Source organism: Aedes aegypti, chromosome 3 (assembly GCF_002204515.2).
Source record: "Aedes aegypti strain LVP_AGWG chromosome 3, AaegL5.0 Primary Assembly, whole genome shotgun sequence".
In the NCBI taxonomy this organism is placed as follows: domain Eukaryota; kingdom Metazoa; phylum Arthropoda; class Insecta; order Diptera; family Culicidae; genus Aedes; species Aedes aegypti.
The window spans coordinates 326,208,297-326,235,304 of NC_035109.1; the positions used below are offsets into that span (position 1 = coordinate 326,208,297).

The 27,008-nt window shown below is 38.0% G+C and overlaps 1 protein-coding gene across 2 annotated transcripts in view; it reads left to right on the forward strand.

Annotated features, from left to right (window-relative positions):
- The window catches only part of LOC5571028 (titin), a 49,867-nt gene extending 26,180 nt beyond the window's left edge, over window positions 1–23,687 (forward strand). The window contains exons 2-5 of one of the 2 annotated variants that reach the window (XM_021852527.1): window positions 13,155–13,309; window positions 13,379–13,599; window positions 20,968–22,994; window positions 23,061–23,687. In XM_021852527.1, coding sequence (XP_021708219.1) covers window positions 13,178–13,309; window positions 13,379–13,599; window positions 20,968–22,994; window positions 23,061–23,353 — 2,673 coding nt within the window. In that variant the 5' untranslated portion in view covers window positions 13,155–13,177 and the 3' untranslated portion in view covers window positions 23,354–23,687. Of the gene's footprint in view, window positions 1–13,154; window positions 13,310–13,378; window positions 13,600–20,967 lie in introns of both variants that reach the window. The other variant, XM_001659416.2, reaches the window with a different exon arrangement.
- The last annotated feature ends 3,321 nt before the right edge of the window (window positions 23,688–27,008 follow it).

Below are 27,008 nucleotides of genomic sequence, written 5' to 3' on the forward strand. Positions count from 1 at the left end.
GAAACTTGCAGTGGAATTATGAAAGAAACTTAAAGAAGAAATAATAAACCAACTTCAAGAGAAACTCCAGAATAGGGGATACTTCTGGGGGAACTCCTTAGTGAACTTCCAGAGCAACTCCTACGGAAAACTTACGGAGATAAACTTTTTGGATAAACTCTACCGCAACTTCCACAAGAACCCCAAAGAAACTCTTACAGGAACTGCTGGAAGAACTACCGGAGGCATTCCTACAGGAACTTCTGCAGGAACTTCGACAGGAACTCTTACAGGAACTTCCAGTGAAACTCCTACTGGAACTTCCAGATGAGCTCCTAGAGAATCTTCCGGAAGAACTCCTATAGAAACTTTGTGAGGAACTCCTACAGTAACTTCCAGAGGAACTTCTACAGTAACTTCTTGAATAACTCTTACAGGAATTTTTGGAGGAGCTACTACAGTAACTTCCGTAGGAAAACTTTAACTTCTGGAGGAACTTCAACCGTGACTTCTGGAGAAACTCCAACCGAAACTTACAAAGGAGCTTCCGAAGTAACTCCTACAAGAACTCCCGAACGAACTTCCTCAGGACCTTCTGGAAAAGCTTCATGTGAAACTACCTCAGGTACTTCCGAAGTAACTGCCGAACAAATTTTCCGTCCGGAGGAACTTCCGGTGAAACTCTCTCAGGAACTTCCGGAGGAGCTCATACGGGAATTATCAGATGAGCTCCTACAGGAACTTCCGGAGGAACTTCTACAGTAACTTCCGGAGGAACTTTTGCAGTAACTTTCACAGGAACTTCAACAGTAATTCCCAGAGGAACTTCTACAGGAACTTTTGGAGTAACTCTTACGTAAAGAGGAGCCACTACGGGAACTTCTAGAGGAACTCTTACATGCACTTCCGGAGAAGCTTCTACAGGAATCTCCGGCTCCACTTCTACAGGAACCTCCGGCACAACTTCTACTGGAACTTCCAACTGAATTTCTACAGGAACTTCCGGAGAAACTCCTACAGGAAATTCCGGCTGAACTCCTACGGGAATTTCTGGATGAACTTCTTAGGCAACCATTGGAGAAAATTCTACAGGATCCATCGAAACACATTCTAAAGGCAGTTATTGTAAAACTTCTGGGATAATTTAAAATCAGAAAAAATTCCAAGATAAGTGCATAATGATAACCGCCTTAATTCAAGAAGCGCAATCATTGCACATGTTGATGTTGTAACGGAAAGTAACGACCATTGACTTAATGAGAAAAGTGATTTCATCGTAGTTATTCACGGCATGTCAGTGAAAAATAATACCTCCACTATTGGTACACTGTTCCTTTAGTTGCGGTATATTTGTAATTTGTGTTCCTTCAGTTGCGGTATCCGTTGTTTTCTTATGGGATCCTCCACTATAGGAACACTTTACCGAAACTTTTGGTACAAGCAAGAACAGTTTTAGCAAATTTAGTGATTTTTCATCAGTTTTCAAGCAATTTGGACGCTCTTTTCAACTATTTGAAACTGAGAATTGTCTTCCCGGGAAACTGACTTGACCGATCAAGAAAACAGTTTATAGTGCACAGTATTGTGTGCTCTTGCGAAACTCCTCAGATAATTTGCAGAGGAACTCTTAGAAGATCTACCGGAGAAACTCTTAGAAAAAAGTCCAGAAGAAATTCTAAAGAATCTTCTAGAGGAACTCCAGAATTTGTGAAAATTCTGGAAAAAAAAACTAGGGAAACTTGCAGTGGAATTATGAAAGAAACTTAAAGAAGAAATAATAAACCAACTTCAAGAGAAACTCCAGGATAGGGGATACTTCTGGGGGAACTACTTAGTGAACTTCCAGAGCAACTCCTACGGAAAGCTTACGGAGATAAACTTTTGGGATAAACTCTACCGCAACTTCCACAAGAACCCCAAAGAAACTCTTACAGGAACTGCTGGAAGAACTATCGGAGGCATTCCTACAGGAACTTCTGCAGGAACTTCTGCAGGAACTTCGACAAGAACTTCCAGTGAAACTCCTACTGGAACTTCCAGATGAGCTCCTAGAGAATCTTCCGGAAGAACTCCTATAGAAACTTCGTGAGGAACTCCTACAGTAACTTCCAGAGGAACTTCTACAGTAACTTCTTGAATAACTCTTACAGGAATTTTTGGAGGAGCTACTACAGTAACTTCCGTAGGAACTTTAATTTCTGGAGGAACTTCAACCGTGACTTCTGGAGAAACTCCAACCGAAACTTACAAAGGAGCTTCCGAAGTAACTCCTACAAGAACTCCCGAACGAACTTCCTCAGGACCTTTCAGAGGAACTTCATGTGAAACTACCTCAGGTACTTCCGAAGTAACTGCCGAACAAATTTTCCGTCCGGAGGCACTTCCGGTGAAACTCTCTCAGGAACTTCCGGAGGAGCTCATACGGGAATTATTAGATGAGCTGTTACAGGAACTTCCGGAGGAACTTCTACAGTAACTTCCGGAGGAACTTTTGCAGTAAGTTTCACAGGAACTTCAACAGTTATTCCCAGAGGAACTTCTACAGGAACTTTTGGAGTAACTCCTACGTAAAATTTTCAGAGGAGCCACTACGGGAACTTCTAGAGGAACTCTTACAGGTACTTCCGGAGTAGCTTCTACAGGAATCTCCGGCTCCACTTCTACAGGAACCTCCGGCACCACTTCTACTGCAATTTCCAACTGAATTTCTACAGGAACTTCCGGAGAAACTCCTACAGGAAATTCCGGCTGAACTCCTACGAGAACTTCTGGATGAACTCCTTAGGCAAACATTGGAGAAAATTCTACAGGATCTGTCGAATCACATTCTAAAGGCACTTATTGTAAAACTTCTGGGATAATTTATGGCAAAAAAAATCAGAAAAATTCCAAGATTAGTGCATAATGAACACTCGGAGGAATTCCAGGAAAAACTTCTGCAGACAATCCTGTAGGAATTGCTGATCAATTTTCTGGAGGAATTTCTGCAGATAGGGTAGATGTACTAATAGTGGAGGTACTAAGCGTGATTGAACTTCATTTAACCGCCTTAATTCAAGAAGCGCAATTAATGCACATGTTGATGTTGTAACGGGAAGTAACGACCTGGGAGGGAGGCACCGATACTACACACGAAATATAAGACAACGTTATTTTGAACTGCAAGATAACTCCAGCTTGCCAACAACAATCAAGGCAGGCTTCGAGAAAATCGGTAGTTTCCTTTTGTTGTGCACCTTCGATCTTTCCTGACAAACATGAAAAAAGGGCCACAGTTTTCTATGCACTAAATATTAATTTTTATTGGAAAAAGTAGAACGATGCGTTTTTCAATGCTTTATGTTCAATCAGATTAAATGATGCTCACGTGACATTACTTGCGTTATGTGCATGAATTGATTTTCATTCGATTTTTATCACTTTTGAAGAAATACAAAAATGAGTTTTAATCAGTTACGCGCTTTTTTCATGTTAGTCCAATGTTTGAGATCTGGGCTCACAGTGACAGTTCGTGACAGCTGAATCTCGGCTCACTATGACGTACAGAAATGTTGTATTGGTTTCTCCCTCCCAGGTAACGACCATTGACTCAATGAGAAAAATGATTTCATCGTAGTAATCCACGGCATGTCAGTGAAAAATAATACCTCCACTATTGGTACACTGTTCCTTTAGTCGCGGTATATTTTTAATTTGTGTTCCTATAGTTGCGGTATCCGTTGTTTTCTTATGGGATCCTCCACTATAGGAACACTTTACCGAAACTATTTGTACAAGCAAGAACAGTTTTAGCATCAGTTTTCAAGCAATTTGGACGCTCTTTTCAACTATTCCGTGTATCAACAAGCCAATACGTCGATTGGCAGTGTCGGTTCTGTGGCTAAGGCAATAAAATCAACTCGCAACTATAGGAACACCCACAACTAAGGGAATACTTACCCTACCACTTGTGGAATTTGTGAGAAGTTATCAAGCCAGTCTCGTGAAAGAACAATCGACAACAGACTAAATCTTTACGTTGCGGTAGACATTCCAAAAGTATCACGAATAACAAGTTCTTACGCACCACTTATTCATCAAGCTCATAGCGACGTATGATACTATCGACCCAAAGCTAGATTATGGAAAATTATGCACGAGAATGGTCTTCCCGGTTTACTGACTAGACCTTTCAAAGCAATAGTTGATAGTGCACAGTATTGTGTGTTCTTGCGAAACTTCTAAAATAATTTGCATAGGAACTCTTAGAAGATCTACCGGAAAAACTCCTAAAAAAACTACCAGAAGAAATTCTAAAAAAACTTCTAGAGGAACAATTCTGGAGTTCTGGAAACTTCAGGAAAAACTAAGGGAACTTAGAGTGGAATTATGAAGGAAACTTTCAGAAGCACTTCCAGAGCAACTCCTGCGGAAAACTTGCAGACGAATTCGTTGCGGAACTTTGAAGGAACTTTTACAAGAACTACTGGATGGTTCCTAGCGGAACTTCCATTGATTATCCTACGGAAAATTTCAGAAGAAGTTTTCAAAGGAACATCCAAATGAACTCCTAAAGGAGTTTCCGGAGGAATTAGCCAAGGAATTGCTAGAGAAACTTTGAGAGGAACTTCCCGAGAACTTTCTGGAAGAATTTCGAGAGGAACTTACGGTGTGTTATGGAGATAAACTTTTGGGGTAAACTTTACCGCAACTTTCACAAGAAATCCAGTGGAACTACTACAGGAACTTCCGGAGGAATTCTTACAGGAACTTTCTCAGGATCTTCTACAGGAATTTCCAGAGAAATTCCTACAGGAACTTCCAGAGGAACTCATACGGAAACTTCTGCAGTATCTTCTTGAAGAACTCTTACAGGAATTTTCCAATAGGAACTTCCGGAGGAATTCCAAGCAGGAATTCTGGAGGAACTCCAACCGGAACTTACAAAGAAGCTTCCGAAGTAACTCCTACAGGAACGCCCGAACGAACTTCTACAAGACCTTCCGGAGGAACTTCCAGTGAAACTACCTGAGGTACTTCCGGAGGAACTCATACGCCAAACTTCCGGAGTAACTGCTACAGGAACTGCCTAACAAAATGAGCTTCCGGAGGAACTTACAGTGAATCACTTTCGGAGGAACTCATACGAGAACTTTAAGAAGAACTCCTACAGTAACTTCCAGAGGAACTTCGGGAAGAACTTCTATAGTTGCTTCCGGAAGAACTTCAACAGTAATTTCCAGAGGAACTCCCACAGGAACTGTTCTTAAGGAAAATTCCAAAGGAACCACTACGCTAACTTCTAGAGAAACTACTACTGGAACTACCGAAGGGATTTCTACAGAAACTTAAGGAGAAACTCCTCCAGGAAGTTCCGAATGAACTCGTAAGGGAACATCTGGATAACTCCTTAGGTAAACTCTAGTGGAATTCTTAGAGCATCGTCCGGATAATCTTTCAGAGGAACTAACGGAACTACCAGAGGACTCTTAGGATAATTTCTGACAGAAAAACGGAAAATTTTCCGGAAAAAAACCAAGTTTAGCGATAGAATTGCAGAACTTTCGGAGGAATTCCAGGGAAAACTTATGCATGAATTGCTGGACGATTTTCCGGTTGAATTTCTACAGATACCACTTAATTTTTAACAGACGGGGTGAAATAGGGGTTTATATATGTTGCACCAATAACATTGCTTTCAATAGCTGAAGCTAAGATGAGATCTCAGGGTACAGATTAAAAAAGCTGAACGACAAAAAGTGCAAGTTGGTTACCTTGAAGCGGCTGCAATTGTAGTTCCATAAAAATAATATTTATCTGACCCGACAAATAGAAAGTGTAAGGCCACGCTTGGGCGTTATTTGAGAGGTAACTATAAAAAGACCGAAGTATCATAAAACTACCGCGATTGTGATGGGGCGAATGAGAATGCTCACTATTTTTTTTTTTCCAATGCAATGCACAAAGCCTGCATTGATAAACAGTTTCGAAGTATAATCGGGTTCGTTGCTTTAGATGCGTTGGAGTCACTTGTTGATACCGCGGCTAACTGCAGTCAGTTGTTTATGTTTGTTGATTCGATGGCACCAATATTTGCATGGTCGACGTAACCACCAGCTCTATCAAAGCTGGGAGAATGTGTTATTGTGTTCCTGGATGCACTCTTGCATCTGTTAACGATTTCGATTTAATAATTTGTGCTTTGTGTGAAGATAGAAATCAAAGTTGACTTAAGCAATGCGTAGTTAGAAAGCATTTTTGGTATATTGGCCTTATTGGCGCTTACGTCGACTTTGCGAACATGGCCAGAATACTCCATTCGGATGTGAGAAAACACTGATTACTTTAGTGCCTTTTCCTTCCAATTGAAAGCTTTCCAATAAATCCCGCCCCGATGCGTGACGCGTGGAATCGATCACAGCGATCTGCTATAAATGATGTACTAACGGTCGAGGGATTATCGCTTGGTAATTGTGGGTTTGGTTGGTACAAAAAGCTTAGCGAGCAAGTTCAAATGTGGGTCGTAGATCGTGATGAGATTAAGTATGTTTTGTAGAGTGGTGGGAGGATACAAGAAAAGGGTTATTGATATCTGATGGTTCCATGAAGCAGAGCCAGTGAAAGTGATAGTTGAAATTGTGTTCATATAAATCTTCATCTGTTCAGCTTTTCCTCGACATAAGAAAAGTCTTCATAGTTCTTGTTTACGTAAATGTGTAGTCTTTGGCGGTTTACAACTATTTTTGTATTATTTTAGATAGGCCAATTTACTGCTGCTGAAAACTGATATCGCATCCTACGCAATCAGTGCAATACCTCTCGACAAATTTGCATATACCGTACAATAATTACTTGCTCTGTTTCCAACTCAAAATCACCCAATTATAGTCTAATTATGAATCTCATCAATCAAGCCTCTTCCATCATTTATTACCGGACCGAGAGTTTCGTTGCACAACTATGCCTTAACAATAAAAACACAACTTTTCCCATCGCACTTCATTACTGTGGATCTCAGATGTGTTGCGACCGTTGCGATGTGTCGTCCGCTGTCACATTTAACCTCCCATTGCCCATGTTAATCAGATAAAACAAAACGCTACGCTCCTCGGGCACTTCCTCCGACTTTAGCATGGGAGTAAATGAAGTTTTTATCTATGTAATTGGTGACAACGAGAAAGTTTTAAACCTCCCGAAATGTGGATTTCAACTACGCTGCATCCATTACTGCACAGTGTGGTAAAGCATAAGAAATGTCCGCGTACTATCAACGTGTGACGATCTGGTCATGTCGGTTGGTTGACTAAGAAAATAAAAAAAAATGTATTGCGAAGTGCAAGATAACATGGGCGTCGGTAGAGAGGAGCACATTGAAATCAATCTATTCATTAATGCATTAAGAATTCATTAAGGAATCCCTTCAAAGATTGCTCTAACTATTCGGAGTTCCTGAAAAGCCACTGGAGGGATTATTTCATATGTTTTTCCTGAGAGAACCTAGAATCATTCCAGTGAATTCTAAATAATTAGGTAAGGTGTTTCGAGGTATTTTTTTGGGAATGCCTTCAACAATTCCTCCAGATGTTCATCCATGAATTCGAACGAGAACTTCTCTTAAAACTACTCCAAGAACAAATCTGGGATTCTCCCAGATTCTTCGCTTGAAAATAATGTTCCTTTCTAGTATTTCTTCAGAAATTCTTCCAGAGACTTCTTCAAGCATTCCTTCAGAAAAATATCTACTGGAATTCTTGCAGAGATGTCTCCAAGGGTTTCTCCAGAGATTCCTCCAGGAGTTACACGATGCCATTTTTTTAGGAGTACTCCTGATATTTATCCAGAAATTCCTTCGAAGAAGCATTGAGTGAATTCCTCAGGTAGTCTTACCGAAATTTCTCCAGGAATGATTCTGGATTATTCTAATTTTTCTCAACGGATTGCTCTAGAGATTCTACCAGGAATCTCTACTGGGATTCTACAAGTAATTACTTCCTGAGATTCCCTTAGAAGTTTATCAAGAGAATTGTTCTGGGCCTCAAAAAATACCTTCCGGAATCTGTCCAAGAATTCCTGTAGAAATTCTTTAAGAGATTCCATTATTATTTCCTACAGGAATTTTATCAGAAATAATCTCGAGAAATTTTTTTGGGATTCCTTCAAGAATGTTTGCAGAAACTTCTTCTATAAAGATTTTTTTTGGAGAAATCCGCAGATAAATCACTGGAGAAAAGCTTGGAAGGATTCAAGGATAGATTGTAAGAGGAACCAATAGAAAAAATATTGAGACTTCTCTGTAAGTTTTACGGGGGAACTTCTGGGAAAATACGCTGGAGGAATATATGGTCAAATCTCTGGAAAAATACAAGGATTAATTCTTGGAACAACTTTTAAAGGAATTCTAAAATGAGTTTTCTGGAGTAACCTGTAAAGAAATTCCTGTAGAAATTGCTGGAAAAATCTCAGGAGGAGTACGTGGGTAAGTTGGAGGCATCTTTGGAGAAATCCCTGGAGAAATTTTCAGGACTATCCTTGGAAACATTTCAGGAAGAATTTCTGTAAAGATTTTGCTGGAGAAATCTCTGTCTATATTTTTCTGAATAAATCTCTGGAATAATTCTTGGACAAATTGCCAACTTTATAAAGAATGACGTGGAAAAATCTTTGGACATTTTTCTGAAAGAATCACCGATGGAGTTTCCACAAAAAACTCTTTAGAAAAAATCACTAGAGTATTGGAATAAAGCTTTAGTGGGACTGGTCTAGAAAATACGATTGTGATTGAAAGTTCTTTATAAGGGAATCCATATCGTTTTATTTTTTTGAGAAATTGCTTGCAAAATTATTTGAAGATTCCCTGGATAAATAGATACTTTAGAGATTTGGAGAAAATTATGAATAATAAAACGACCTACTGGGTGGCGATACCACATTAGCCGGGTCAACTAGTCGAAAATGAAATCCCGTAAGGTTTTTTTTTTTTAGAAAGTTCTCAATAAATTTTCAGAGAACAGGTATTCGTTCTTTTAGTTTTATATGAAAAACATGGTTTTAGTTGATAGTTTTTGTGGGTATGGCCATTCTGGACACAATGGCACAAGGGCACCTTGAATTTGTTACAGAAATAAATGGTACATGTCACATTCAGTAGTTGATACGCATGTATGGTACGACAGTTTACAAGAGCATCAAGAGGACCAACAACTAGATTTGGTAGTGGTGTGAACATTTTCTGACAATCATATAGTTTTATCATGCGACAGCTCGCAATTCATGATTTTTCATCCAGATCTGCGCTTGAGTTGAAAAAAGTCCCTGGAACATAAAACATGCTTTCATCTGCGCAGTCTATATTATAAAAAAAAAACCTTATAAAATAAAGATAGCGTAACCGAACAGCATGTTTTATGTTCCAGGGACTTCTTTAAGAATTCCTCCAGAGATTTCCTCGGGAATCCCTCCATAGGCTCATGCAATAATTTCTCCAGCATTTTTTCCAAAAAGTTTACCAAGGATTCCTCTAGAGATCACTCTAGATTTTTTTAAAGAAGTTCCTCTATGCATTGCTATGGAATCCCTCCAGAAACTATTACAGAGATTTCTCAAAAAACTTCTTCAGAAATGGAGTTCTCAGAGAATCTCTATAAAAATCGGGTAGAAACCTGGAGGACTTCTTATTTTATTTGATGAAATACCTGGACGAACTCATGAGTGAAACTCTGTAGGAATTTATAGAGGAATTATTAGATTTTTTGGAAGCCCAGAACGAATCTCTGGAGAAATATCAAAGGAAATACCTGAAGGATTACCAGGAAAATCATAAGAATAATTCACGTAGTGAATTTCCTGGGAAAATTTCTGAAGGAAACTCTTGAGGAATCTCTATAGGAATTTAAAAAGTTATTGCTTGTAGAAACTTTAGATAAATTATCGGTGGAATCTCCGGAAGAATTTCTAATGCGATCTCTGAAGGAAATCGCAGAAATAATTCCTAGAAAAATATCAAGAGAACTACTTGAAGAATTTCTGGAGAAATCACTGGCGTAATATCTGATGTAATCCTCTAAGAAATTGTCGCAGTGTAACCTGGAGAAAGCCTTAAGAACATCCCTGCAAATAGTAATAGAGGTTTTCATAGAGGAAATCTTAGGTGTTTCTGGAAGATTTTTTGCAGGAATATAAGGAGAAATTCCTTTAAGAATTTTTGGAAGAATCTCTGAAGGAGTATTTAATGATTTCTGGAAAATATTCCTGAGTAATCCATTGATTTATTGAAGATTTTTTTGGATGAATCTATGGTGAAATCTCTGGAGGCATTTCAGCAGAAACTCTTGACAAAATCGTTATAGAAATCCCTGTAGAAATATCTCTGCAAAACATCCTGGAATAATCCTTGGAGGAATTCCAGGAGGAACTCCTGGCGAACTTCCTGAACAAGTTGCTGGAAATATTTCTGGAGCCTTATCGGAACCAGTCTAGAAAATCTGGTACCGAACAAATGTTCTTTCTAATGGGTTTCGGAAGGAATCGATAAAACATTCATTGAACGATATTCTGAAGGATATTCTAAAATTCATGAAGTTCTTGAGTTTCCGACAAAATTTCCAAAGGATTTCCTCGACATTTTTATTGAGTCATTTCTGGAGACAATTCTTAAGATTTTTGCATTGATGTTTGCAAGGTCTTTGAAGGAATTCAAAGGAGAATTTTAAATAAATATCTGGAAGTAAAGAAGGATTAGTTGAGGGAAACCAGTGTGGAAGTTCAGAAGGTCAAGGACATCCGGGAAGCAAATAGTTTGGTTCGCGATCTTGCCGCTAGGTGGCACTAGTGAGCATGTAAAATTGAGAATTTCAAACTAGTTCTAGCTTGTGATCCACAAGAGATAGAAAGTGCGAGTCTTCGGCAAAGTTGTTCAGAAGGTTAAGGACATTAAAAACAGTTTGGTTCAAGATTTCGCCGCTAGGTGGCGCTAGTGAGCACTTCATTTAGTTTTAGCTTGTGATCCACAAGAGATAGAAAGTTCGAGTCTTCGGCAAAGTTGTTCAGATAGTAAAATACATACTTTACATACCTAAACTTTATGAATTTGATGCGATAGAATCTCCAGAATTCTGTTCAGAAAGCCTTTGGCATTTGGAAGTTGAAGTGATTAGGGACGTAATCATATTAAATTAGAGTGATTCAAATCTGATCAATTGTATATTCAATTGTATCAGATCTGATTCATATTCTAGTGATTCAAGTATGACTTACTCCATGTGCGAGTGATTCATTCAGGACAGTCACTCATATTCATCATATTCAAATTAGTCAGAATCTCTTCATATACAAGTGGTTCAAGTTTGATTAACTCCATATCTATGTGATTGATGTCTGATATTCATGTCTTTCGAGTTTGATTCACCCTATATTCAAGTAATTTTGGTTTGACTTGAATATGGAGTCAAAACAAAATCATGTCATATTCACTTTATGTTCAAGTGGCTCAGGATTGATTCATTTTGTATTCAAAAGATTCAAGTTTTGTTCGCTCCATACCCGCAAGTGTTTTCCGTCAGATTCACTTTATTATTAAGTAATTCATAATTGATTCATTTCATATTCAAGTGATTCAGTTCGCTTAATTCTTATCTGATTCACTCATAATCGACTGTTTCAGGTTTGATTCACTCAATGTTCAAATGATTCATGCTTGGTTCACTTCATTTTCAAAAGTTTTAAGTGTGATTCACTTTATGTACAAGTGATTCAGGTCTGATTGATTTCATATTTAAGAGATTTAGGATTTATTTCCAGTGATTTATGTTTGATTCGCTTCATATCCAAGTGATTTATGTCGGATTCACACCATATTCAAATGATTCAGGTTTGGTTCGCTTTAATTTAAGTGCTGCAGGTCTAAATCACATCATATTCACCTGTTTCAAGTACGAATTACTTGATATTTATGTGGTTCAGGTTTGATTCATATAAAATGTAGGTACATTTTCCACTTGTTTAGGTATGAATTCATGTTCAAGCAGGTTAGGGCTGATTCACTTCATTTTCAAGTGATTCATGCTTGAATCACCTTAAGTACGTTGCTCAGGTTTGATTAGTTCAATATCCAAGTGATTGATGTTTGATTTTTGAAGTAAATTTTAGGCATTCAGGTCCCATTCACTTTATATTCAAGGGTTTAGATTTGATAAGCTCCATATCCATTAATAAGTTCTATATCGATTCATCTAACATCAAGATTCATCTTCATATTCAATTGAATCGTGTCTGAGTTACTTCATATTCAATTGATTCTGGTGTCATACACCCCAGTCTACAGTTATTCAGGTTTGTTTCATTTCGTAATTCAATTATTAGGGTTTATTTTAATTCGCGCTTCAATACTTCAAAGCTTATTAACTCATTTTAAAGTGGTTCATGTCTGATTGATTTCATATTCAAGTGTTTCAGGTTTGATTCACTTAAAATTCAAGTGATTTAGGTCAGTTAACTTTATGTTTAACTAGTTTGAAATGCTCAATTAACCGTGCTCACAAGCGCCACCTAGCGCCAAATCGCGAACTAAACTAAACATGTGTGTATTTATTTAAAAATGTGTATTTATTTAAAAATGTGTTGCTAAGTTCAATTTCAACAAATAAGGAAATACATTGTTGCCTTATACAGGGCACTAAGAAATTAATGCAATATTTGAAATGATAGATATGGAGTTACTTCAAGATTTTTTATATAGTCTAACATTCGTATACAAGAAGAAAGTTAGGTTGATTTTTTCTTCATGAAACTCGTGAATGAGCTTTGAAGATCACTCGCCCCCCTTATGAAAATCCTGACTACGCTCCAGCAATGTAACTCACCTTCGAGCCTGCTAAATATTTAGCTGCGCATGTCCACTTGTCCGCCAGCAACGTGCCTCAAATTATGGGCGAAACGATCCGATCGACGACCCTCCTCAATTGGGGTGAACATTTTGCACACAGCTATCAATTTCAGAAGCGTAATCGAAAAGAGATCCTCCTTTTTTCGGAAATGCAGAGCGCAGCGTAATTGCAACATCATCTTGTTTCAACCGCGTGTCGTGAGATTATCGCGCGCCAAATTGCTCTGCACAATTGCAACCCATGCATGTTATCATCGTGATCATCCCCCCGAACTGCAAACTATAATTACATTCACGTTTCGCGTCTTCATTGCAGATTCCGAGCCTTGATGATCCAGGATGCTGACGACGATAGCACTCTTACTGGTCACATCCGTACTCGGGACGGCCACCCAGCAAAGCCCGTCCCCAAATGACCCACCGGCGAAACCAGTTCGAACGATTCTGCTGCCAACAGTTCCCCCGGATGAGGTAGGTGTGGTTTAGCAATGGATCTCTGGAGGGACCCCAATTGCTCTCAAATATGTTTTGCCATTTTAGTTGTTCACCGTGATTCACGCACAGTCGGCACCGCCAACAGTGGGACCTCCTCAGAGCGATGGTGGCGTTCGGTATGAACATTCGATATCGTTGGGACCTCATAGCAACTACTACGTGTACTATTCGGACAACATTCAGCGACACGCGCAGGAAGCACAGCAACATGAGCAACAACACCAGCAGCAACTTCCGTCACCGATTGCTTATCAGCCTCTCGTTGGGTGAGTGCGGGAGGGCGTCGTTTGTGGGGTAATGGTACAGTCAGGTCTGCTATAAGACGCTGCTAGCCGGTGCTAGAATATGGGCGTATGTTATATTCTTCTATTCGAATATTCCAGAATTTGCAATTGACGCAGAAAGATGCATTTAGAGCTTTAGAATGAAACGTTAGACGAAAACTGTCTTCTACAAAATTGTTTGAATAGTTAGGCCCTTTGTTTGGCGTTACTTAAAATTAGGGTGCTCCAGATTTCCATAAAATGAAATAGAAAATTTTCTTAGTTGTAAAATTATGGTATACGTGCTTCAAGAATGCTGTAGTCCATTCAATTTCAAGCTACTTGCCAAAAAAGTTTTTTGTGGCTCTTAAATTGACCGATTGAAGTTTTGTTTTCCTAAGTTGGCATAGGGCGGTCCATTCCATTGTAGATCAGTTGACGTATTTTAAAGAGAATGGACAACACAACGGCCCACTTTTTCTACCAAAAGAAACAGTGCAAAAAAGTGCTACTTTTTAGCACTTTTATCAGTATCTTAAAGTAGCATTTTCTTTGCTGTTTTGGGAGCTTTTAAAATGACGTCGGATTGCAACCATACGTCATTTATTCAATTGCTCTGAATTTCTTAAGGCTAAGTAGCCCGTCATTCGTTATGGCAACAATGATGACTTTTCAGCTTGCATTTCAAAGTGATATTACTCAGTCTTGATAGTTTATATTGACTTGAAAAAGTATCACTGTACGCGCTAACATGCTTAAAGTATGCTGATACTTTTTCAGCTGTGTCAGTGCAAAACCATCTGATTTTCTTTGATTCGAAATCGTGAGATGAATTAGCAACAATCATCAACGACGCGTACAAATTTCAATGACGGCCTACTTCGCCTTAATGACTTAGTCAACTAGGTTCAGATTCTACATCCGTTTGATGAATTGAATTGAGTCGGATTCGAATCGTAGACTCGTATGTAGAATCAGGAGCTAGTTGACTATGAGGGATTCTGAGTTGAAATAGGACGTAGAGGAAGCAGTAGAATGTGTAAGTTCACTACAAAAACAGACAGGAGTTTTATGGGGTGATTCGGGTATACGTATTTACAGACAATTCAGCGCTCGAATGACTAATAATATGACTGAAAACTGTATGCGTCGTCTTACCTGCTCTTTCTGTGAAAATTTAATAAGCAAAATGTGATAATGTATGACATTCATCCCACAGCCTACCTGATTGACAAATTATACATGTTGCTACGTATGAATGCCCATGTAGGTTTTCTTGAAACATGTTTATTCTCGAGGAAATAATCCAACTGTTACGACATCATCATTTTGCAACTCGTTGCATTAATAACTATTCTGACTCCAGCGTTTCCAATTCTAATATCTCTTCAAAGTAGTCTATGAACTACTGTTATAGCTTTGAAAAAAAAACGAAATTTGGTGGAGTTCTCTGTCTGTTCTCTTTTCATTTAGAAGTTATTGTTGTTTTTCTTACAAAACTCTGATTGAAGAAAATATGAAAAAAAAAATCATTGACATTTAACATTTTTTGTTCCCAATTTTCTCTCCGGTTATCGATATGTCCCTTATCGAAGGTTACTGTACCAGATTTTCGTGTTTCAAAATAGTTTGAGAGCCCGGGATGACGTCTGCTTGTTCATTGTTTTTCTTTTTTTCTCGGCAACGGAGCGGTTTTAAATCTAGCAAATATTTTATGGTATATATTCATCAACGAGATTATAGATCATCAAATTGCAATCAACTTTGTCTGAAAATTGTTTCTGTAGCTTAAAAATAGACCAATTTAGAGTTTTGTTTCCCAATTACCATTGAGTGGTCTATGAATAAGAAAGTATGAACGACTTTAAGTTATTGGAGTTCTTGTGATAAAAATACACTGTTTTCAATGCATTTTTATTAAAGATACAGAAATAGCACTATCAGATATATTGACAATCAAAATAAGCGTGTTTTTGCAAGATAAACAACAATCCAATCTGATCGGAAAGATATAGAGAACTTCTTCATTCATAATATAACACGCTATTCAAAGCTATAAAAGTGGTCCATAAATAACTTTGATGAAATATTAGAATTGGAAACGCTGAAGCCAGAAAACCAACATCTAATGACCATCCGATATCAACATAGGAGCTTTAAATCAGTCAATTCAAAAGCTACACAAAAACTATTTTAGCAAAGTTGCTTTGATTTGAATGAGCTACACTTTCCTGAAGCATGTATAGCATAATTTCCTTAAATAGAAAAATTGTCTATTTCATTTTTATAGAAATGTGGAGCAGCCCAATAATTAACGCTATACAAAGGGCCTAACTAATACAAACAATCTTGTAGAAGACAGTTTCCCAGTTAACATTTCGGTTGGTATATTTTTCGTTTTACATCATTATATATGAATCAAATCACTCGTATAAAATGCATGAAAACGCTATATACACACCAAAGTGGAGGCCATATACGCACTTCGCACGACTTTTTTAGACTTTCCATGGTCAGCAATACGATGCCACAAAATTCCGATAAAATTAAAAAAAAGTTTTCAGTGAGGCTCGAACACCGGACCATTGGATCCCTAAACCGCTACCATACCACTACAGCACAGACCGCTACATGAATGAGGTGTGATTATTTGCCAACATGAAAGGAAGTTTGCTATACAGCACACACGCTTTGTTGTTCTTTGAAGCTCACCGCCAGAAGATACCGACCTCGGGTGGCAAATTTTGCTAAGTTATTGCGATTTCATTTGATGCTAATCTGCATTGATATATGATCTGTCAGTATATACAACTTGATGCGATTCTAGATTATACTATTTACGGCATGGTTTGTTGTCAACAAAGTTTGTCGACAATGAATCATAGTGGAGAATTATATACAATTTGTGTTAACATTTATTCGTTTTGATTTGACATATTGTGCGATTCTGATTTTTGACGTATGAATATGAGATTTTTGGCGCACATCCTTATACGATACGTGGTTCACTGGGTTCCGTTGTAAGCTCTAAATGCCACTTTTAGTGTGAATCGGCTTTCTTGACCACAATGGCCTTTTTCTAGAAGAGCAATGTATTGTCAGATGGGAGCTTATATAGTACACGGTGTTAAATATTTAACTGGGATCTAAATTCAGTCCAAACATACTATAGAGTCAAGCAAATGTTTGGTTGCTGTCTGATGCTAATCAAATGTTTGACACCAGGTACTGATAGTTCAATAGAGAGTATTGTGATTCATAAAAGTCGAATGCAGACGATTAGAAGTTATTATTCTAATAATAAATACAATATTGATTAGTAGAAAGAACAGTAGCTCCAAATTAAAGTGATAGCGACAAACCTAGTTGGTAAGAACATAAGGCTCTAACGCCTAGGATCTGGGATCAAATCCTAATCCGTTCATTTATTAAATAAAGGGCGATGAATGATGAGTTTAAGGTGAAACAGTTTGGAATCAACTTCTAAGATTGTACTAAAATTTCAAAGGCAAAAATCTCGACCATCTTTACTTTGGGGGCAGGATCCGTCATTGATTTCGGAATTTTCAACAGCAGTTTTTTTGTTCAAAATAAAAAAAAATAAAAATACAGGAAAATGTGTTTAGGCGGCATCCACAAATTACGTAACGCTCGAAGGGGGGGAGGGGGTAGGCTCGAGCGTTACGACTCATACAAAATTTTAAAAAATTTCATACAAAAAGCGTTACGGAGGGGGGGGGAGGGGGTCGAAAATTCCCAATTTTAGCGTTACGTAATAAATGGATGCCGCCTTACTGTAATCCATTTTCCAACCGAAACACAGTGAACACTGTCATTCACTTCTCAAGCCTCCAGGGTGTCAACTGTTTTCAAGAAAATACCATCAAATCTCTTGAAAAGATATCAAATGATCCATTATTTCATTGAACAGAACAGCAATCTTTTAGAAAAGTTTTTGCAAGAACAACCACAGGAATTTAAAAAATTGAGTTTTACAGGGTGTCTGTATATTATCTTCCGAGCAACAAAATATGGGTAAAAATACCCCAAGTTGAAAAAAAAAAATAAAGTGCATATACCTTTCCAAATGCATTTATTTGTTCATAAAAATAGAATTCTAAATAATTTCGAAAAAGTTGCTTGGTACTGAAAAAAGCTCAGTCAAAATTTTCGAGGACGTGATTTCCGAAGGCCGCTGTTATTAAAAAGATATTTGACTTCTAGATAGGTTAGAAATAAAACAAAATTCGGTCAAAATTCAGTAAGTTCGAAGGACATTTCTCTTCCGTTATGAAGCTCAAAAACAGTGTTCGCTAAGACCGTTTAATAGTTTCACAAATATTTGAAATCAGAAATGTATCAAACTCACTGCTTAAGAATGTAATAGTCTGACACATTAACCATATTTCTATAACTTGTCTAGCTTGGTTGCATAGTGGCAAAACTTTAAGGTTTGTACGGATAATATGCACTCATTAGCAAATTAATAAAAATATTCGTAGCAGCTTCCAGGTGGAAATTTTTTTGTAGATGCCTAACAATACTGGCGAGCTTCATGTGAATTACTGGTGAAAATATTTTGATTCTTTTGGTAATCTTTCAACGAACTGTTGGCCAGAGTTTTTAGTAGATGTTGGATTTTAGCTTGATTCTCAGTGGACTTTGCCAGTTGATCATAGGAAAATTCTTTTATTACTTGTGGTGCATCACATACGCGAATTTTGGTGAGCATGCCAAGTATATCCGTTGATCCATTCTGAATTCTGTGGTATTTAAATTTTAAACTTTCAGTCATCCAGTGACTCGGTAGTTTAGCTAGTAGAACGCTCGTTTAGAGTTGTGGTTTCAAATCCCACCTGAGCATTGATTCCAAGAATATAAATTTAAAAAGGAACGCGAGATGTTTTTAGAACTTCTAAGGAGTCCGAGGCTTTAAAACGTTGGGAGTCACTGCTTTAGTATGATTGTAGTATGAGTACTATTAAACAAACCAACAGTTTAAAAAACTGCGATACCACCATGCGGGTTAACATTGGGCCTACACGGAATAAAATGTGGCAATCTAAACAAAGAAAAAGTGTCATGATATGGGGAATAGCGTGTTTTTAAGTTATGAAAATACACCATGAGCAAAAGTTATGAAATCACGAATCATTTTTCAGTAACGTCAGCTGTACGTTATGTTTTCAATTTTTAAGAAGCAAAGTGTAAAATATATCATGAATCATGAAGCATGCACGCTGAAGCTTTGAGTAAAGATCATGAAAACATATAAGCACAATTCATGGATTTATTTATTTGTTTATGATTCTCATTTTTTATATAAAAAGTGACAACATCAATCATGAAATCATGAAACAGAATTTGGAATCATGAATGCAGTCCATGAAAACATTAGCACTATTCATGAATTTAGATACCTGTTATTTATGATACCGATTTTGGTGATGAAAAGCGGCAAGTTGAGTCATGAAATCATGAAGCAGGATCCCCGAATCATGAACTAATTTCATGAAAACAAACATTACACGTCAATCAAGATTCCAGTTCATGTTTGTCATGGGTAAACGAATAACATGAAGATTGAAAGCGATACGGCTTTATGCTGGTAGTTTAGAAATAAACCGTGAAAATACATTCTAAAAATGTCAACATAAACGAGTGTCACCAAGAGTGCCACATCTCCTGTAGGAACCCGAACATCTGGTGATTATTGCAAACATCGTTTCTTGGTTTCTAGGCTCAAAATGCTTTTCGGTTGAATTGGCGATGGGACAGTTTTTAACGATGGTGTCTATCTTTAACTATCCTGAGGATGTTAAAAGTTGGACTGAAACATCCTGCTTGTGTGAGCAGGCTGTTCTAAGACGCCCGAGCAGTTAAAATCGCCGACGAACTTGTCAAGCAAAATCTTCATTTAACGTTTATTATTTCCAGAACTGCCTAGTCAGAATTGAAGCTTGCAAGTACGTTTCTGAACATCTACCAGCACCGGTAGCTCAATTGGGTCGTGAAAAAATTAGGAAGCTCTCGGAAATGCCACCAAGAATGCAGGGAAAGTGAGGACAAATTTATGAAAAGCACGGTATCCAGTTTACCCTTTTACACAAACAAAACACGATTTTAGTAACGGGATGGATTCGACTATCTACGGTTTTTACTATAACTTGTTTTTCGGCTTCACAGTCTTACACGTTTTTAATTTCACTCGAAAACTCCACTCATCGCAAAATACGCGTAGACTTAAATAAAAAAAAGTGACAGTTACATTTGTGTAACATCCTGCGCATACAAATTCTGGTTGCATGACTTGTAGTCATGTTATTATGAAACATACAATTTAAAGATTTTATTACATTTTATTTGATGAATTCGGCAACGGATTTTTTTCCGTGTGTGGGGTGAGATTACCCGTTTTTTTTATGCATCTCATGATTTGAATGAGTGTCAACAATATAATCTATGACCATATAGTGGCTATTTATAACGTATTCTTGAAACTTGCCATATTATTTGTTATGTTTGTTGTTAAAAATTATTTTTTCGATTTTCATCCATCCAAATCACACACTTAAGTTTAATGAAAACCTTAAATTGATATAAAAAAACTTTTCTTGAATATGCCGACCTGTTGATTATCGTTTTATACTTGTAGCATAAATAATACCTAGAACAAACGCTTTAAAGAAGAACTTTAACAAAATTTTAGGAAATATACTTTTATTAATCACTCAATGGACCAGTGCACGAGTTTACCCATTGACGTTTGAGCGGTGCCGTGTTATTTATGTGCCCATAGTAAGGCATCGTCCATTTATTACGTTACGCTAAAATAGGACATTTTTGACCCTCTCCCCCCTCCGTAACGATTTTTGTATGAAAAATTAAAAAAAATTGTATGAGCCGTAACGCTTGAGCCTACTCCCCCTTCCCCATAGAACGTTACGTAATTTGTGGATGCCGCCTAACGAGTGAATTTGGCACCGCTCAAACGTCAGATTAGTGAACTCGTGCATTGGTCCATGGACCTATGTACGAGTTCACTAATTTGACGTTTGAGCGGTGCCAAATTCACTAGTGTCCATGGTGACATAAATAACACGGCACCGCTCAAACGTCAAATAGTGAACTCTTGCATAGGTCCATGGACCAATGCACGAGTTCACTAATCTGACGTTTGAGCGGTGCCGTATTCACTCATTGCCATGGTCACATAAATAACACGGTACCTCTAAAACTTCAAACAGTGAACCCGTGCACTGTTCCATTGCAAATATATATCAAAACAAATTTTCAGGGCAATACTTTTAATATGTAACGTTCTTTTCAATATCTTGATCAATGACTTATAATTCTCCTCTATACCAACAGTTACTCCAACGAACAGTCTAGTCAGATAATGTTTAACCCCAACGCCGTGCCGGTACAGCTGGTGACTCTTGTTCAACCCACAATCGATGACGCTATCCGGCAGGAGAACGCCACTGCTGAACAACAGTTTTTGCCAACACCCGTACCACCTCCATCACCGTACTTGGACATCAACGAAGAAGGAATCCAGAAGCTGGTAACCTCCACGCAAAATCTGGTAACGAACGAAGATGTTGTAAGTATCAACAACGCCGAAGAGGGCGAGGGAAAACCAACGGAAGTGACTGAGGAAAAGATAGAGACGAAAACTTCGGACAGTGAGCCAAGTGAAAGCTCGAAAAAAGAGAGTCGATATCTTGATAATGTCGCTGTTCCGTCTTTCGACAACCCAATCGTTGTCGGCGAAATGGCCGAGACGGCTCCGAGAAATCATCGATCAGGAAACAAGATAGACAATTTGTTAAAACAAATCAACGTTGAAATTCTGGGGGAATCCGATGATCACAACAAAGGACAGTTCTTAAAGGAGACAAGCTACAGAGCAAATCAGTTAACTTCTGAACCATGCGATGACGATGGGAAATCCGTACCAGTAGAAATCAAACACGAAGTTACGACGATTCGCCCAATCACCCTGAGTACCAAAGCTCGAGGATCAACGGCTTCAAGGCTAAGCACGCGCTTCCGAACGACTACGGCGAGCCTTCCTACGGCAACCGCTCGATACACAGCTAAAGAACCAACCACTGTAACTCCAAAACCTGTCTCGCAAAAATATTTGGCACCAATTCAAGCAGGACTGCGTCTTTCCAACTCTGGAAAGAACATCGAGGACTGTGTTGACGAGAAAGGATCGAAAACGGTCGTAGAAGTTCAGAAAAGCATCAACCTTAAGAATCTGGTAGTTGGTCCTCAACCGACTCAACAAGTTAAACAACCCGAGTTTGGAGCTCGAACAACTGTTGTACATCAGCCAATCATAGTGGAGAAACCAGTCGAACGGATCGTTAAACAAAACGTTTATATTGAGAAACCAGTCGAACGCCTCGTTCATCAACCGGTGTACATCGAGAAGCCGGTTCCTCAACCAGTTGATCGTATCGTTGAGAAGAAGATTCCCGTTCCTTACCCAGTCGAGAAGATTGTTGAAAAACCGGTACCCACTCCTGTTCATGTCCCATATCACGTAGAAAAACAAGTTCCAGTTCATCACTACATCGATCGTCCCGTTCCTCATCACGTGCCTGTTCCAGTGACTGTGGAAAAGATAGTGGAAAAACCAATCACTGTCGAGAAGGTCATCACCAAAGAAGTCCAGGTTCCATATCCGGTGACACAAATTGTTGAAAAGATCGTCGATCGGCCCGTTCCCGTGGAAAAAGTCGTCACCAAAGAAGTCCAAGTTCCTTACCCCGTTACTCAGTTCGTAAATCGACCTTACCCCGTTGAAGTCCCGGTAGAAAAGGTCGTCGAGAAGATTGTTGATCGACCAGTTGAAACGGTTGTCGAGAAACACGTTGAAGTTCCCGTGCCTGTCACCGTTGAAAAGGTCGTGGAGAAATTCATTGACCGTCCGGTTCCCTATCCTGTTCAAGTCCCCGTTGAAGTCCCGGTTCAGGTACCCGTCCACTATCCCGTAGAAGTCCCAGTTGGCGTTCCCATCCCATACCCCGTTGAAAAGCTCATTCCTGTCACTATTCACGAACCCAAACCCACACATGCTTTCATTAAGACCACTCATCATGAAAAGCTATTCGACTTTCATAAGTTTTTTGGAGGAAAGAAAAAGCACTACACCGAACACTTTATCTTGAAAGCTCCACCTTTGCCAAAACCCCCTGTAATCGAAGTCCCCGGTAAACACTACTACTTCCACAACCAATTCCCCAAGAACGATCTACACTTTGGAGCTTCGATCCCAGCACCGTCCTATGTGGACGTGGGCCATATCAACGTTCTTCCACATCACTTCCCTGAAAAATCCAAATCCATCTACGGTGCCCCACTCACCGGAGAGATCTTCAACGGTAAATCATCGTACCATTTCAACCCATATCAGCATTACCCGCTAATCGATCAATCGCACTTTGTAGGCAAATTTACCTACCAAGCAGCTCCGTTACCTCCGCTACCACAGCAACATCATCATCACTTCCAAACGTCTACGGCTCAGCTGTTGCCCGGAGTTTACAAGGACGACTACGTAGGACCAACGCCACTGCTGGAGGACCACTGGGCCGTCAAGAGTGACGTCAAGTTCCGCCGGAGTCCCGCGTACGGCAAGAGCCTGCGGATCGAGTACGGAGGGTTTAAGCCACCGCTAGTGCCATCGTTGGAGATTGACGAGAACGGAGTGCCGCTGAACAAGGAACAGAACGCGAATTAAGGTGGAACCGACGAAAATGGACGGACCTACGCCCGTAGACTGAAATCGTTGTTAAATTGTGTATTCTGCACGTCTTTGTTATTTTTTTGGAGTAGTTCAGATGCCGGAGGGTGCAATGAAGACTCTTCTGCTGATGCTTTAGTATTAGGTTAGAATAGAAGAATTGTAGTGAAAGAAACGCTCAATATGCCAACAAAGTATATCAAAGCTCGATTTATAGCTTTAGGGAAAACGACATCGATTAATAATTAGTAATTTATTGTTACACTTGTGGCAGTCAAGTGTTAGGAATAAGATATTGTGTATGAGTAAGCGAATAAAATGGTATTATAAACATGATGAATAATTATTGGTTCGAAATTGACTGATTTATGGTTCATACATATGGGATGATGACAGATATATTTGATAGTAGTCTACATACCAATTTGCAGAATGATGATTTGAGTAGTAAATTTATCCAACAAGGCTTGCAAAATGGGATAAATAAAACGAGTGCTGTGAAAATCAATTTGTTCACTGTTTTGTGTACAAAATTTCCGTTAAACACAATAAGAAATGTATGCTAATTTTACTCCATATTCTCGATCAGTCCCAAATTTTAATACTCACATAGGCTTATTAAAATGTTTTCTGTGAATTTTGAGTTCAATTACCATTCTGAGTTGTAGGAGGATTAAGGGGATAATGGCACATTAAGCGAATGCTCTTTTTAAGATCATAAAATGACTTTCCTTAGCCGTGTGGTTAGAGTCCGCCTGCTACAAAGCACAGTGATTTTTTTTGCTGATTTTGTGATCGAAATGGAATAGCGTCTAAACCGTTGGTTTTAGCAAAAAAGTTTGTTCAGGGAAGTTTCTTGATTTGTGAAAGCGCTTCTTTTGATACTAGCGGCCAGGTGATTAAATCACCTAAAAGTGAGATAAAAAAATATTTTTTTTATCTGTTGAAGATAGACGGTCGGTGTCTTCAGCAAAGTTGTAGCACATGTTAATTCAAGACACTTTGTCGAAGACACCAAATTTCTATCTCTTATACATTACAAGATATGTCATTTTTTCTTAAAATGACACTTAAAAATCAAAATTTTAGTATAACTTTTGACATTTTTTGACATTTTTTGTGCCTTCTACAAAGTTGTTTATCTACCAAAACTACATGTTTTTGCTGAACATTGCAACTTGCTATCTTTTATGGTAAAATAGTTATTTCTAAATAATCGATTTTTATGGGGCTTTTTTGGACTAATAGCATTAGTTTGGACGCAGATTGACGCACTTAGCGATTTGCGATTTTGAAAGGGCTATTTTATGACTTTCAAATGACATAAAGAACTTTTGGCCAGAAGCGGTCTATTGATTGTTTTGTTTTAACTAGTTAAACCATAAAAATGCATTTAATTGCGGTTTTACGACTTTTTTCTCATTTTCATTGCGTTATTTCATATGACACATGCTGCATATGATACGTTATGGTCATTTTCATTATTTTTGATTTATTCCCTCAACTACAGACATCATTTAGCATGGAAATGTTTTTCTTATTTAATTTTGTTTAAGTCATAACGTTTGACCCAACTTTTTACTCTCCATAGAGCGTTACGTAATTTGTGAACGATGCCATTTGTTTGTCACGCAATTTTTATTTTTGTTGCTACCATGCTCCTTGTTCCTTCCATAATCTCGCGACACGCGACATAGCTAATAAAAATCGTTTTTGTATTATACACATTCTTCTATGATATAGCGACAAAATTTAAACAAAACTGATCGTGAATAATATGTGTGCCGACATTTCCATAGTGAATGTAGATTTCACTTATACTAATGCAGACAAAGTATTTGCTGATCCAAAATAAAACTGTACCAGTGAGCGCCAACTACACATGAATCAGAACTTTAACTTCAGTGCATGTTTTTGAATTCTGTTATAACTGTTAAAAACTCCGTGAATTCAGTGAGAGCTGTTGAAAAATGTCTGGTTTAACAAATACAACTATAAATTTTATTAAAATTTAGTTGTACCATTCCTTATAACAATGATTTTTATTTGTTTGTTTAATTTGTTTACCGGCAAAACAGACCGATGCTTGAAGTAGGAGGGAACGTGGAAAAGAAAGCAGTGAGGATTGTTTATTAGCCATGTTGCGTATCGCGAGATTTTGAAATAAGCAAGTATGTTACGCTCTGCCACTAACAAATAATAGTTGCGTGACAAACAAATGGCATCGTTCACAAATTACGTAACGCTCTATGAAGAGGCATAAGTTTGATGAAACGTTATGACTCAAACAAGAATAAAAAAGATTAACATTTCCATGCTAAATGATGTCTGTAGGTGAGGGAGAAAATAAAAGTATATTGAAAATTACCATAACGTATCAAATGCAACATGTTTCATATGATATAACGTAATGAAAACGATAAAATGTCGTGAAACCGCAATTAAATGGATTTTTATGGTTTAACTAGTTAAAACATAGCAATCAATAGACCGCTTCTGGCCAAAAGTTCTTTGTGTCAATTGAAAGTCATAAAATAGCCCTTTCAAAATCGCAAATCGCCAAGTGCGTCAATCTGCGTCCAAACTAATGCTGTTAGTCCAAAAAAGCCCCATAAAAATCGATTATTTAGAAATAACTATTTTACCATAAGAGATAGCAAGTTGCAATGTTCAGCAAAAACATGTAGTTTTGGTAGATAAACAACTTTGTAGAAGGCACAAAAAATGTCAAAAATGTTAGAAAAAAGATATACTAAAATTTTGATTTTAGAAGGTAATTTTAAGAAAAAATGACATATCTTGTAATGTATAAGAGATAGAAATTTGGTGTCTTCGACAAAGTGTCTTGAATTAACATGTGCTACAACTTTGCTGAAGACACCGACCGTCTATCTTCAACAGATAAAAAAAATATTTTTTTATCTCACTTTTAGGTGATTTAATCACCTGGCCGCTAGTATCAAAAGAAGCGCTTTTACAAATCAAGAAACTTCCCTGAACAAACTTTTTTGCTAAAACCAACGGTTTAGACGCTACTCTATTACGATCACAAAATCGGCAAAAAAAAAACTGTGCAAAGCAACGGAACGTGTCTGGTTTCGTCCCCGGTCGGTCCAGGATCTTTTCGTAATGCAACTTTGCAACTTCTCAAATTTAAAGAACACTTAAAGCAAAAAACAACTTTGTTTACCTCGAACAATTCATGTGCAATACAGATGGCATAGAGTAAGGTGGGGCAAAAGTTCGACTTTATAGGTATAATCAAAGCTTCCAGAAAAACAATAGCAGTTTAATAAAAATAAATACCATACAGTGAACCTTCAACATATTGGCTCTAATTTTGCTGAACAAACATTTGTCAAAATATTTGCCCATCGTTTTAAATGAAAATTCGAAAGACTTCGAATCTAGTGTGGGGCAAAAGTTCGCTGACTGAAACACAAAATATTGTAATTGTAATATACCCAAAAATAGCAGTTTTAGCAAAACTAAGTGGAAATTTAAACTTTTGGTGACATTTTTCGCACGATGAGGAAAATTCAGATTAACTTTAAGATAATATGTGGATTTTAGGCAATTTGCAAATTGTTTCGTGAGTTTATACATGGGTCGAACTTTTGTCTCGCTGATTCGAACTTTTGCCCCACTATGG